Below are 14,811 nucleotides of genomic sequence, written 5' to 3'. Positions count from 1 at the left end.
GGAAAGAGCCATAGAGAAAGAGAGATCTTTTTGTAAACTTAAAAAGAACAAAAAGAAATACAATCAGAAATGTATGTAGCTCTTTTTTAATAGAGTGAACCATTATAAACTCGTGAGCATTCTTTCCTTTCGTTTTCAAGCAATACGTCAACAATATACCTCAAACGCAAACACCGTCACTAGAATTTTTGGCAAAATTACAAGTTTTAACCGATAACCCAATGGGCCACCGAGGGGTAATCTGGTGAAGTCTTGTTGACGAAAATCAACCGTTAACAATTGGCGACTCCGTTGGAGACCGAACCCAGAATCTCTAGTTTGTATGTTTAGGGTCCAAGACAACTAAGAAGTAACTAATGATCATGCCTCCGAGAAGAAGAAATGGCGCAGCAAACCAAGGCAGCTAAACGGAGGAAAACATCGCGCATCCAGCCAACGGCGGGAGCGGAGGAGATCAGTCCAACCAGGAGAATCCACCCCCGCTGAGGAACGAAGGTCCACCCCCGGATATGCCACAACTTGACCCGGCATAGATGCAGGCTCAGTTGAATGCTCTGACCGACTTGGCTTGAGGACTGATGACCGCCGTTGAGTGAATGGACGGGAGAAACTCCATGCCTCCTCTAGAGGACGCCCCAAGACCACCGGGAGCCGCCGTGGCTGGGAACCAGAATACTGGTGACCAACGAGGTGCCCCAGAAGGGATCGGGGAAAGTGAAAATGCCAGAGGAGATGACCCGAGGCCTCGACTGTGCAAGTCCCTTGGCAGTCGACAAATGGCCGTCAGGCGACGAGCCCAGGGGAACCGAGGAGTCGGAGGTCTGTAGAACCCTGAAGCGCCACCTTAAAACCCGGGTAAGAATGTCCCGGGAGACTCGGGGTCGATGTAAGTGGGCGCAGACCTAAGGAATAAGCTAGACGCCAAGAAGGCAGAGGCCTCAAAAGGGGTCAGCTCTGCAATCTCAACGGAAGAAGCAAAGGCCATCATGGAGCGCGTAACGAGTTTAGAAGAAAAGTTCACAGGTGATGTTGCTGGTTTGAAGAAAGATGTGAAAACCCAGGTGAGTCACTTGCAAAAGAACCTAGAACAGGTGGCGGAGGTGGTTAATGTTGACATCACTCTCGGTCGAACTCATGACCACCCTTTTATCGCAGAAATTATAGTGCCACCTCTTCCAGACAAATATAAGTCTCCGTCGATTCCACCGTACGACGGCGGAGGGGATCCCGACGACCCTCTAGAGATGTACACGGGACATATGCTTCTGCATGGATACGCAGAGGAAATAATGTGCTAAGCATTTCAGAACCACTTAACAAATTCTGCCTGAAGATGGTTCCGGACATTCAAACTAGATTCCATCTACAGCTGGGAGGAATTGAAGGAAGCACTCTCCCTCCAGTTCATCGGGGTAAAAAAGTATATCCCGCCGAACAAAATCTAATGATGGTGTATCAAAAACCGAACGAGGCATTAAAAGAATGGCTAGCAAGGTACGGAGAAGCCGTCGCCGCTACAACGGATATGACAGACCGGGAGGCTCTGATGGGGGCCCTATCCAATATGAAAAAGAACACGCTGTTTAAACGCGACCTAAACCGAAAGCCACCGGCCCGAGCACAGATCCAATAAAAAACAAAGGAACGTAGCAAGGATCGACCTCAGGGAAACGAGACAGTAAAAAACGACGAGGCGGGAGAAACAGAGACAAATAGGTCGCGTCGGCGTCAAACCCTCTAGAAACGAAGAAGCCGAGGTAAGAGGAAACTTGGAAGTCTCGCCCATTCCAACGCTATGATTCCTATCACGAATTGACCATAGGGGTTGAAGAGGTTTTCAATAAGGCCGGTTGAGAAAACTTGTTGCGCCGACCGGAACTTATGAAGTCGGATCCAAACCGAAGGAATCAAAACAAATGCTGCAGATTCCATGGAGACAACGGCCACAACACCAACGACTGCACTGACCTTAAGGATGAGATTAAAAGACTAATCCGCGAAGGGAGGTTGCAAGAATTTAAAGCTGCTAGGAGAGGCCATGGCCCCGGAAATGACGGTCGGCGCTGGGTGGATAATCGGCGGAGAGAAGACTGTGAACCGGTCGGTGTCATAAGAACTATCCATGGGAGACCATATTTTGGAGGGATTCAAGGAGATCTCAGAAGAATTACGCCCACGAGGTAATACAGGTGTACCAAGAGAGGTTTTGGAACCTCACAACTGCCAAGCTAACAAAGACAGTGAAATTCGGTGATACTGAAGTAGCATTCATCGAAGAAGACGCGGACGGGGTCCATTTCTCCCATAACGATGCCTTGGTAGTGGAAGCAGTGGTTGGAAACCACACCGTGTGCAGGATCCTCATGGACAACGAAAGCTCAGTGGACATCATGTATTCTGATTGCCTGAAAAAGATGAGAATCCCAAATGAGCAACTGGAGAAAACATCCCGGGCATTATACAGGTTTACGGGGGACTCGGTCATCCCCCAAAGAACGATTAGGTTGCCCATTAGCACAGGAGAAAAGCCTAGGCAAACAACTTCGATAGCGAATTTTATGGTGATTAAGGGAGGCTCACAGTACAACGCTGTGATCAGGAGGCCGACAATTCAGGCGCTAAGAGCAATAATATCCGTCTACTACCAAAAGGTTAAGTTCTCGACCCCCAATGGTGTAGGAGAAATGAAGAGCAATCAATACGAATCAAGGATTGCATACTCAGATGCCATATGAGGATATGATCAACTAGAGAGGCAGGAAGCCAGAATGATATATCGGGGACCAATTGAAGATATAGCTCCCAGAGTTGAAGAAAAGATTATATGGTCCCAACCAATCGAGAGAAATCTGAGTGGATGACAAGGAGCCAACGAGAGTACTAAAAATAGGCTCGGATTTGCCCCCGGCGCTCAAGGTCGAAGTTGAAGATTTTCTGAAGAAAAATCTGGACGTGTTCGCCTGGACACATGTTGATGTGGAATGAATCGACTTTGAAGTCATGTGTTACATTTTGAACGCCGACCCCTCTTATCCTCCTAAACACTAAAACCGTCGACCGATGTACCCGGAGAGGTACGAGACATTAAGAGAAGAAGTCGACAAATTGATTAATAACAATTTCATCAGAGAGGCTCACTATCTTAGATGAGTTTCAAACCCTGTCCTGGTAATCAAGCCTAACAGGAAGTGGAGGACGTTTGTTGACTTTAGCGACTTCAAAAAGGCCTGCCCAAAAGACGGTTTCTCACTCCCCCGAATAGATCAAAATGGTCGACGCCACTGCTGGACACGAGCTGTTAAGTTTCATAGACGCCTACTCCGGTTATAATCAAATTCCCATGCATTCGTCCGATGAAGAGCACACGTTATTCATAACAGACACGGGTCTCTATTGCTACAAGGTGATGCCTTTTGGTTTGAAGAATGCATGAGCGGCATAGCAGAGGTTGGTAAACAAGATGCTTGCTAAACAAATTGAGAAGACGATGAAGGTTTATGTCGATGACATGTTAGTAAAAAGCGCCAAGGCTAGACTGCACGCCACGCACTTAGGGAAAATGTTCGATGTACTACGTGGATATCACATGAAGCTGAATCCCTTAAAGTGCGCATTTGGGGTTGGATTAGAAAAATTTCTTGGGTTCATGGTCACTAACACGGGAATAGAGGCTAACCTAGAAAAGATAAGAGTCTTACAAGATATGAGGTCCCTCACAAAGCCAAAAGAAGTCCAGAGGTTGACAGGATGTATCGCTGCTCTTAATAGGTTCATATCAAAGGCGACATACAAGTGTGTGCCCTTGATTGACACATTGAAGGAAAGTAGGCGGTTCGAGTGGACGCCACAATGTGAAGAGGCATTTCAAAGGCTGAAGGAGCACCTGGGCAGACCCCCTATCATGTCAAAGCACATACTGGCGAATGACTAAGCTTATATCTCTCCGTTTCGAAGCATGCCATAAGTTTTGTGTTAATCAAGGAAGAAGAGAGGGTCCAGCTACTGGTCTACTACGTAAGTAAGAGGCTCTAGGACGTCGAGTTAAGGTACACCAAGATAGAACAGTTAGCTCTCGCCTTAATGGTGGCTTCAAGGAAGCTGCGGCACTATTTTTAGGCCCACACAATACGAGTTATGACGAACCACCTATTAAGGCAGGTATTGCAGAAGCTTGAAATCTCCGGCCAGCTCTTGAAATGGTCGATAGAATTGAGCCAATTCGACATTGAATACGCGCCGGAGATAGCAATCAAGGGACATGCATTGACAGATATCATGGCAGAATTTTCCCACAGGCCGACGATAGCCGAGGATGAAGGGATTAAGGAAATAGAGTGGAAACTCTACGTAGATGGAGCGTCGAACGAAATTGGATCAGGAGCAGACGTCATGCTGATAAGCTCAGAAGGTCACAAAATCACTTTGGCGGCGCGCTTCAAATTCAAAGCGTCAAACAATGAAGCAGAATACGAGGCGCTGATTGCATGATTGCGGTTAGCAAGTCACTTGAAGATTGAAAGATTTGGCATTTTTAGTGACTATCAGCTAGTGGTCGGGCAAATGAAAGAAGAGTATTAGGCACGCGGCAAAAAGATGGGGGCATACATGCGAAAGGTAAAGGAAGAACTAAGTTCAAAGGTTATGAGATACTGTAGGTACCAAGAGCCGAGAACACAAACGCCGATGCCTTGGCCAAACTAGTGTCCTCGAAGGATTCAGATATGATAAAGGTCGTCCCCATCGAAGAGCTGGAGCGGGCGACAATCGATGAGAAATCGAAAGTCTGGACAACTTAGGCAGCTGAAAACTGGATGATATCGCTCGTCCAATACTTGATGGATGCAAAGCTACCCGACAACAAAGATGAGACTAGAAGGGTCAAATATAGAGCCGCCAGGTACATATTATACGATGGTCTACTATACAGACGAGATTTCTCAACGCCCTTACAACGGTGCCTGGATGACAATGAGGCGCGAGAGGTCCTCCGGGAGATCCATGAAGGAGTGTGATTGATAATCATACTGGGGGGCAATCTTTAATTCTAAAGGTCTTGAGACAAGGGTACTATTGACCTACGCTTAAAAAAGACGAGTTTCAATACGCTCGGCATTGCGATAAGTGCCAATAATATGCCACGATTCCTAGAGCACCCCCAGAGAACCTAACTTCCATTCTTAGTCCATGGCCTTTTGTCAAATGGGGGTTGGCCTGATCGGACCTTTGTATCTCGCATCAGGAGGTTTTAAGTTTGCCATCGTCGCTGTGGACTACTACACCAAGTGGACCGAGGCGAAAGCTCTTACTTCGGCCACAGAGGCGGCTTGCACCAACTTCATGTGGAAGAGCATTGTGTGCAGATTTGGAGTTCCACATTCGATCGTATCTGACAATGGAAAGTAGTTTGATAATGTCTCGACGCGCAAATTTTGTGATGATTTGGGCATTCAGAAAGACTTATAGCTTCGATACATCCACAGTCCAACAGCCAAGTTGAAGCCATCAACAAAATCCGGAAGTACACCATGAAGAAAAAGCTCGATGACTTAAAGGGAAAATGGGCCGAAGAGCTCCCGAAAGTCTTGTGGGCGTATAGGACGACGAGTCAAACCACAACAGGCAAAACGCCATTCTCTATGACGTATGGGGTCGAGACAGTACTCCCCGTGGAAATCGAAACGCCGATACTAAGAACGGTCGCATATGAGGACGATGCAAACGTTGAAGCAATGAACGGAGAGCTCGATCTGTGGGAAGAAAAAAGGCTCGACTCTCAACCACGACTCGCCGCTTACCAACAAAGGACAGTGCGATACTGCAACAAGGTCATATGAAGAAGGTTTGCCCCAGGGAATCTTGTCTTAAGAAGGGTCATCTTGAGTACCAAGCCTGAAAATACTGGTCCCTTGGGCCCAACATGGGAGGGACCCTACCTCGTAAGAGAGATGCAGCGCCCTGGCACTTACGTCTTAGAAAACCTCGCTGGCAAGAGAATTCAGCACCCTTGGAACGCTGAACACTTAAAATTGTATTATGAATAACCTGTTGTGTTTGGCAATATTGTATCTACATTGTGTAAAATAAATAAAAGCTCATTTCTCAGAAACACAAACCCCTAAAGTAATGTCCACTCAAGAACCAAGGTTCTTAACCACACATGAAGTGGCATGAGAGGATCTACGCTTAAACGAAATCTTCTAAAAGCCCCAAGGGGCGTCCAGAAGGTTGACTCCTCCAAGGAAGAGAGGCTTTTATACGATAGATTCTTAAATCTGCTAAAAGCTCTAAGAGGCACCCAGAAGGCTGCCTCCTCTAAGGAGGAGAGACTTCTATATACTTAGCAGATTCTTAAATTTGCTAAAAGCCCCAAGGAGCATCCAGAAGGCTGACTTTTTCAAGGAAGAGATGCTTCTATGTACTTAGCTGATTATTAAATTTGCTAAAAGCCCCAAGGAGGAGAGGCTATCCTCTTTGGAGGAGTCAACCAAAGATTCTATTACCGATCGCATAAATCTAATAAAACAAATCAGCAGAATAAAATAAGACTATATTAAAAATAATAAATATGCATATCAGAAGGATAAAAATCCGTTATCTTAATATTGAGAAAAAATATTATAGAAATAGAAAACAAAAATCAGCGCCAAGCGTCCTAGGCCTCATTGCCCCCGCCGTCTTCACCGCCATCAGCTGCAGCTCCCAGCTCCATCACTGCCCTCACCGCCTTCACCTTCGGCAGGAGAACCCTCATCATCAAAAGGAGGCTCGTAGAGGAAGTCCAAGTTTAGGCCAGGGATGTGCCTGTTGATCATAGCAAAAAGGTTGTTCACCAACAGACAGCATGTCACTGGCACGCATGTCGTGCAGTTCGTCGGAAGATTTGAAATCCTTGACGGCCTTGGCAGCAACTTTTGCATTTTTCTGAGCAAATTCAGCAGAGGCCACGAACTCCTCCTTCTTACCCAAGTCATAGCCTTGCTGCTTGCCTAGGTAATATCCCTCCTGCCGACCTTGACGAAGGAAAGCATTTTTGGCATCAACGGCTTGCTTACGGGCTTCCTCGACTTCCTTCTTGGTTGCCTCCAGATCAGCCTTTGCTGCCTCCAGCTCCTTGACAACGAGGGCAAGCTTCTTCAAACCCTCTTCCTTATTGGCTCTCTCCGTTTTGAAGATAGCCTTCCGGCGCCCCTTTATGCAGTCCATTTCTTTACTTCTCTTATCGACCTTAACCTTTTAATGAAGTTAAGGCAGGAGAGGACAAGAGACTGCCAAATCAGAAAAAATCTGTTAAAGAGGAAAAAAAAGCAAAAAATAGACGACAAAGCTTACATGAATCTGGAGAGAAATCCGTGGCGGGTGCGGTCGACCAGAGAGGACCGGGTAGCGCTCTCCCAGTCTTGCTCAAAGAAGGATTCATATAGAGCCTGAAAGACGAGGGAGAAACGCGGCGGCAGATTCAGCGCCGCCTCAATCTGAGCTGGGGAGACATCAGCCACGATGAACTGCGAATCCAGAACCCTTGCCCCATGAAGCAACAGACGTTACCTGGGCGGAGGGGCCTCAGGAGCGTCGGTTATATCTATTACCGGCGATGGCTTAGCTTTTACCGCTGGCGTTTAAGCTGGCCGAGGCCTCTTGGGCCTCAGCGCCTCCCGGGTTGTTGAAGGCTCTGCCGCAGGCTGAGGCCTCAGCGTGACACTGGCCTCGACGGTTTCACTCGACCTCTCAGGAGGCCTCTGTTTCTTCGAGCGCCCTGTCACCCGGAACGCGCAATTGTAAGGTCTTCATCTCTGCATTGCGATCAAAGTCGAGTAATTAGACGGACGGCAGATGATAATGAATTATGCATGGGGAAGACACTAACCTCCGGCTGTAAAATGGAAGAAGTCCTTGACCGCGTTGGTGTTTGCAGGGTCGGGAAGCGAAAGCAGAAGGTCGGAGCTTCTTAATTATCCCGCGAAAGTAGAAGGCTGGAGCTTCTTAATTATCCTGCGTCAACAGAGCGCCGATGTGACGATTGATTTCTGGTGGGGCGAAGGCTTCCCTCACCCTTGCTAGCCGATTCCCAGAAAGTTTAGGGCGGTCATAAGGAACTGTACAAAAAGGCATGGGGTTAGCGGTGTAAAAAATGTAATGTCAGATGTATAATATACAGTCAAGGATACTTACTCAACGTCCCGAAGGACGTCTGCACCCCTAGGCGCTTAACAGGCCTATCAGCCGGGTGGATGTCGAACATACCATTGACCATGAAAAATATTGGCTTTCAGACATGGGACGACGAGGGCAACCCATTTATTAGTTACCTTAAAACGGGCTTAGATCGCCCGTAACTACTCAAAAAATACCAGCCGTCGCTCTTAGAGGCCTGGCAAAGTTTATATACATAAAGAAATTCGTCCAAAGGCATATCTACGTCGAACATTTGGTCCCAAAGAACCCACATGCAGGCAAAGATGTACCAAAAATTTAGGACCAGCTGTGGGGGAGATGCGGTGGAGTTCACAGAGGGCCTTCACGAACAGATAGATGGGAAGTGTCATCCCCGCCGTGAAGGCCCAGGTATAGACAGACAGGTACCCTGGAGCCGGTAGGCTTGCTCTGAAGTTGGGATTCGGGAGGAGGTACTCGAACCATCGACTGCCCACACATCCCTTCTTTCGCCCCCACTGATGCCACGGGAATGCCAGTGTGTCGACCGCTGTAGCCAGTGATGACACCGCCGACCAAGGAGTCGGAGCCGCTAGAAGTGGAAGGATCTCCCTCTTCTGGCTCGCCTTCGACCAAGCGGTCGATGCTGTCTTCATCGTCCCGAGAATCAAGAACGTAGTCCTCGACCTCCCTCAAGATCGGGTCGATGGTGGTAGAAAGGGAAGAAGATTCGGCAGCTAGAGAAGGATCCGGCCTCACGAGAGGGGAGAAGAAATTAGTAGGCGCCTAAAGTTTTCAAAAAAAAAAATATATATAAATAGTCAAGTAAAAAGCCAAGGCTAAAGCGACGATGGTTTGAATAAGCAACGATGGTTCGAATAAGCAACGATGATCCTAACCTAGATATGAACTAGACGACGATGATTCAAACACAGCGTCGACCATTCCGACAAACCCAGAAAGCTAAACAAGAACCCGGCCCACTCGAAACTCTTATGACAAGTTCAGAATATAACGAAAAACACTAAAATCAGGTTCCAGCGCCCTTATTATGCCATTTTTTCAACCTTCCCCACCTCCTCTCAAGAAATCCAATGCAAGTTCAGACAGGATAAATACACGAACATTGAAACATGAAGGGAGATGAATGCTTACCAGAAAATCGAGAGCGAGAAAGGCGCGAGAATTGAGGTGAACTTCGCCGAAGATTCGCGAGTTTGCAAGAGGAGGGTTTGAAAAACGGTTCTGGGGAAGTTTTGGCAGAGTTTTGACTTACTTTTAAGATGGTTTTGAAACAAACGAGGAGATTACTTATAGCAACGAAGAGCCCTCGATCCCCAGCCGTCTGATGAGGTAAATATGCATCCAATGGCTGAAACGGAGGGACTCGATCCGACGGTTAGGGAAAGGGCGGGAAGCTGAAGAGACACGATCCAACGGTCCAGATTCGTTTGTTTAAATGAAAGACCGCGTCAACATGGCGATTGAACTGACGCGATGTTTGCACTTCTCGAGGGATTTCGAAGCGCCAGAGCCATCATTGTGAGGGAGGCTCGGAGTTAGGCTCCCTCACCTGAAGCAGACAAAAAGCGCTAGAGCGAATCCCAACCTAGCTTGAGGCAGTCCGAAGAAAAGCCTCGACTTGGTGGGCAGTTGTGTGGGAAAATGTGCGCTGACACGTCGGACAACAGCCATGCCCCACGCGGCCATGTTCTTTCCACGTCAGAAAGCTGTTGACGCCTAAAAACTCATCCGAGCGAATCCTAACCTAGCTTGAGGCAGTCCGAAGAAAAGCCTCGACTTGGTGGGCAGTTGTGTGGGAAAATGTGCGCTGACACGTCGGACAACGGCCATGCCCCACGTGGCCCTGTTCTTTCCACGTCAGAGAGCTGTCGACGCCTAAAAACTCATCCCCCCCCCCAATCTGGTGAAAATGTCGGCCGTTGGATTCATGATATCGTCGACTCTACGTACAGTCGACCGAGACAGAGGCCGCGCCCCGAGAAGTGGAGGCGCAAAGGGTAGAGCATAGGCAAATGGGTCTGCATCCCAAGTAAGACCTCTTAGGTGACAAGCTGAAGATCCATAGGTTGCGTCTGGGTTTGGACAATATCAGTAGCACATGAAATGATTACAAACCCATAAACCGCCTGGAATGGACCAAAGAAAATCACTAAGGATTTACAGAACCGCAATAGTGGATGAGTAAACAATCCAAAAGGTGTTAGGAAGCTACGGTCTAGGCAGGAAGGATAATAGGTTGCCTAAGAGAAACCATCATTAAACCCCCTGTGACAATCTGTCCAAAAAGGATCCATATGTGATCCATAGGCTATAAATAGAGAAAGAGCCCCAGAGAAAGAGAGATCTTTTGGTAACCAGGGATCTTTTTGTAAACTTCAAAAGAACAAAAAGAAATACAATCAGCAGTGGATGTAGCTCTTTTTTAATAGAGGGAACCACTATAAACTTGTGAGCATTCTTTTACGTTTTCAAGCAATACATCTAACAATATACCTCAAACGCAAACACCGTCACTAGAATATCCGACAAAATTACAAGTTTTAACCGGTAACCTAACGGGCCACTGAGGGGTAATCAACCGTCAACAATTGGCGACTCCGCTGGGGACCGAACCCAGAATCTCTGGTTCGTGTGTTTAGGACCCAATCAATTAAGAAGTAACAAACGATCGTGCATCCGAGAAAAAGAAATGACGCTGCAAACCAAGGCAGCCAAACGGAGGAAAACACCACGCATCCAACCAACGGCGGGATCAGTCCGACCGCCGGGAGAAACTCAATGCCTCCTATGGAGGATGCCCCGAGACCACCGGGAGCCGCCGTGGCTGGGAACCAGAATATTGGTGACCAACGATGTGCCCCGGAAGGGATCGGGGAAAGTGAATATGTCAGAGGAGATGATCTGAGGCCTCGATCGTCCAAGTCCCTCGGCAGTCGACAAAGGGCCACCAGGCGACGAGCCCTGGGGAACAGAGCAGTCGGAGGTCTGGAGAACCCTAAAGCGCCACCTCGAAACCTGGGTAACAATGTCCCGGGAGACTCGAGGTCGGTGCAAGAGGGTGGAGACCTAAGGACTAAGCTAGACGCCAAGAAGGCAGAGGCATCAAAAGGGGCTAGCTCTGCAATCTCAACGGAGGAGGCAAAGGCCATCATGGAGCGCGTAACGAGCTTAGAAGAAAAGTTCATAGGTGACGTCGCCGGTTTGAAGAAGGATGTGAAATGCCAGGTGAGTCACCTGCAAAAGAACCTAGGACAGGTGGCGGAGGTGGTTAATGTCGACATCCCTCTCAGTCGAACTCATGACCACCCTTTTATCACAGAAATCATGGTGCCACCTTTCCCAGACAAATATAAGTCCCCCACCATACGATGGCGGAGGGGATCCTGACGACCCTCTGGAGATGTACACGGGACATATGCTTCTGCATGGATACGCAGAGGAAATAATGTGCTGAGCATTCCGGAACCACTTAACGGATTCTGCCCGAAGATGGTTCCGAACACTCAAACCAGATTCCATCTACAGCTGGGAGGAATTGAAGGAAGCCCTCTCCCTCCAGTTCATCGGGTTAAAAAAGTATATCTCGCCGAAGCAAAATCTAACGATGGTGTATCAAAAACCGAACGAGTCATTAAAAGAATGGCTGGCAAGGTACGGAGAAGCCGTCGCCGCTATAACGGATATGACAGACCGGGAGGCTCTAATGGGGGCCTTATCCAATATGAAAAAGAGCACGCCGTTTAAACGCGACCTAAACCGAAAGCCACCGGCCACCTACAAAGAATTTTTGGCATGGACGCTGGGATATATCAACGCCGAAGAAGTCGACGCAAACGATCCTGAGCACAGATCCAATAAAAACAAAAGAACGTAGCAAGAATCGACCTCGGGGAAACAAGACAGTCGAAAACGACGAGGTGGGAGAAACAGAGACAAATAGGTCGTGTCGGCGTCGAACCCTCCAGAAACGAAGAAACTGAGGCAAGAGGAAACTCAGAAGTCTCGCCCATTCCAACGCTATGATTCCTATCACGAACTGACCATAGGAGTCGAAGAGGTTTTCAATAAGGTCGGTTGAGAAAACTTGTTGTGCCGACCGGAACCTATGAAGTCGGATCCAAACCGAAGGAATCAAAACAAATGCTGCAGATTCCATGGAGACGTCGGCCGCAACACGAACGATTGCACTAACCTGAAGGATGAGATTGAAAGACTAATCCGCGATGGGAGGTTGCAAGAATTTAAAGCTGATAGGAGAGGCCATGGCCCCGGAAATGACGGTCGGCGCCGGGTGGATAATTGACGGAGAGAAGATCGTGAACCGGTCGGCGTCATAAGAACCATCCATGGGGGATCATATTTCGGGGGGATTCAAGGAGATCCCAGAAGAATTACGCCCACGAGGCAATGCAGGTGTACCAAGAGAGGTTTTGGAACCTCTCAACTACTAAGCTAACAAAGACAGCCAAATTCGGTGAGACTGAAGTAGCATTCATCGAAGAAGACGCGAACGGAATCCATTTCTCCCATAACGATGCATTGGTAGTAGAAGCAGTGGTTGGAAACCACACCTTGTGCAGGATCCTCGTGGACAACGGAAGCTCAGTGGACATCCTGTTTTCCGATTGCCTAGAAAAGATGAGAATCCCAAAGGAGCAACTGGAGAAAACATCCTGGCCATTATACGGGTTTACGGGGGACTCGGTCATCCCTCAAGGAACGATTAGGTTGCCTATAACCACAGGAGAAAAGCCTAGGCAAACAACTTCGATGGAGAATTTTGTGGTGATTAAGGGAGGCTCACAGTACAATGCTGTGATCGGGAGGCTGACCCTTCAGGCGCTAAGAACAATAACATCCGTCTACCACCAAAATTAAAGTTTTTCTGATTTATATTTGGATATATGTTGATCTTATATATATATATATGTATATATATGTATATATATATATGTGTATATATATATATATATGTATCCCCTCCAATGTACTTTGTCCCTCATCCAATTAATTTCTACTTGTTTGTGCAAATGGACGCCCTTATCCTGCCTTGATATGTTTGCTTCAACCTCTGCTACTCTTTTCTCACATCTTCTTCCAATAGAAAAGGAAGAAACAAAAAATAAAATTTGACCTGGTTTGTTGGAAGTGGAACTTAGTAAGTCCGAAGTAGCATGTATCTGTAGTCTAAACTTTTATTTATATGTGTACTATTTTCAACCATTGTGCTTACAAAAAATTGTTTGTTAAATTTTTTGAAATTATGATTCTACTTAGAGAATGATGGCTATCTTCTTTTTTTAAAGATGGGAAATATTTTCAGATGATTTTATTATTATTTTAGTTAGAACTATCACATCAATAGGTTGTGAAACTTTTGATATTCTGCAGTGATTGAAAATGGCCTGTGTAAGCAGCTGTGCTTGAGAATGTTTCCTCAGCTATGTAGAGTTGCCCGTGTCGTTGAATTAAACCAAGAAGATCGCATGGAAGTTGGATCTAGCAGCAATTGGATGGAGTGGGAAAGCATGGTCAAGGATCACAGGGTCTATGCTTTTCTAGCCCAGTGTTGTACATCGTTTGTTTCTAAGAATTGCATCCAAGAGGCAATCTGCGCTTCCAGCACTGATAATTATCCTGAAGAAAGCATTATTAATACTCTGGAAGCAGGAGATGTAGTTGAACGGAGAGCCTCATACTGGTCAAGTAAAGGGCACAAAGATCGCAGGGTTCCTGAGACACTAGTGTACAAGTTGGTTTCTGATCTTTGTGTGATCACTGAACTCAGTATTCAGCCTTTCCAAGGTAGTGTATTTTTTTTAATTATTATGTTTTCCCGTGAACTATGCAATAAAATATGTTTTCAGACAAATTTACTTTTGATTGATGAAAAAACATTCTCCTTGTTCCAATAGCTTTTTTCCAGCCGGGTTTGCCCATATATTCAGCTACAGCTGTGCGATTCCGAATGGGCCATCCGAAATCGCCAGACTTTAAAAGTGATTTGATGGATGAATCATGCCATGATGATGAATTCAATTGGACTTACACGTCACAAGAATTTCAGATGGCTCAGGTATATTCTAGCACCTAAGCTTTTTATCTTTTTTGCCTTTATGTTTTAATATTTGGATTTAAATTCTGATATTGTTGTGGTTATTGGTGACATGGTGAGACGGAAATTCAGCCTATATTTTTAAAATTGGTTATGTCGTGCTGTAAATTTAAAAAAAATTGTTTTTAGCTGTACTGAAGGAAGTAGTTATAAAAAACAGTTGAGTGTTTGGTAAACTATAATTATAGTAGCTGTGCTGGTTCTAAAATCAGTGTAATAGCGTTTGATAAATTATGAGGTTGAATTGATGTGGATAGTTAAAAATTACGACTATATTATATTATACTATAATATAATATATATTTATTATTATATTTAATATAATAAAAAAACTATTATTATATAATATATTATATTATGATATACAATATAATAATATTATTAAAATAATAACTGAAATACTTAAAATAACGATTATAATATAATTACAATATTATAAAACATATTATAATAATACATAAAAAATATTAATATTTCAGTTATAATATAATTAAAAATTATAACTATATTATATTATAATA

General features: G+C 45.8%; 1 protein-coding gene across 2 annotated transcripts in view; it reads left to right on the top strand.

The window, feature by feature from the left end:
- The window catches only part of LOC21390923 (F-box protein At4g00755), a 24,581-nt gene that overhangs the window by 7,499 nt on the left and 2,271 nt on the right, over positions 1–14,811 (top strand). For both annotated transcript variants that reach the window (XM_010093242.2, XM_024162459.1), the window contains 2 exons: positions 13,567–13,980; positions 14,091–14,251. In XM_010093242.2, coding sequence (XP_010091544.2) covers positions 13,567–13,980; positions 14,091–14,251 — 575 coding nt within the window. The remainder of the gene's footprint in view (positions 1–13,566; positions 13,981–14,090; positions 14,252–14,811) is intronic.

This window comes from Morus notabilis, unplaced genomic scaffold, assembly GCF_000414095.1.
Source record: "Morus notabilis unplaced genomic scaffold, ASM41409v2 Scaffold122, whole genome shotgun sequence".
Lineage (NCBI taxonomy): Eukaryota > Viridiplantae > Streptophyta > Magnoliopsida > Rosales > Moraceae > Morus > Morus notabilis.
Note: the sequence above shows the minus strand (reverse complement) of the source record. Positions and strands in the feature narration are given on the sequence as shown.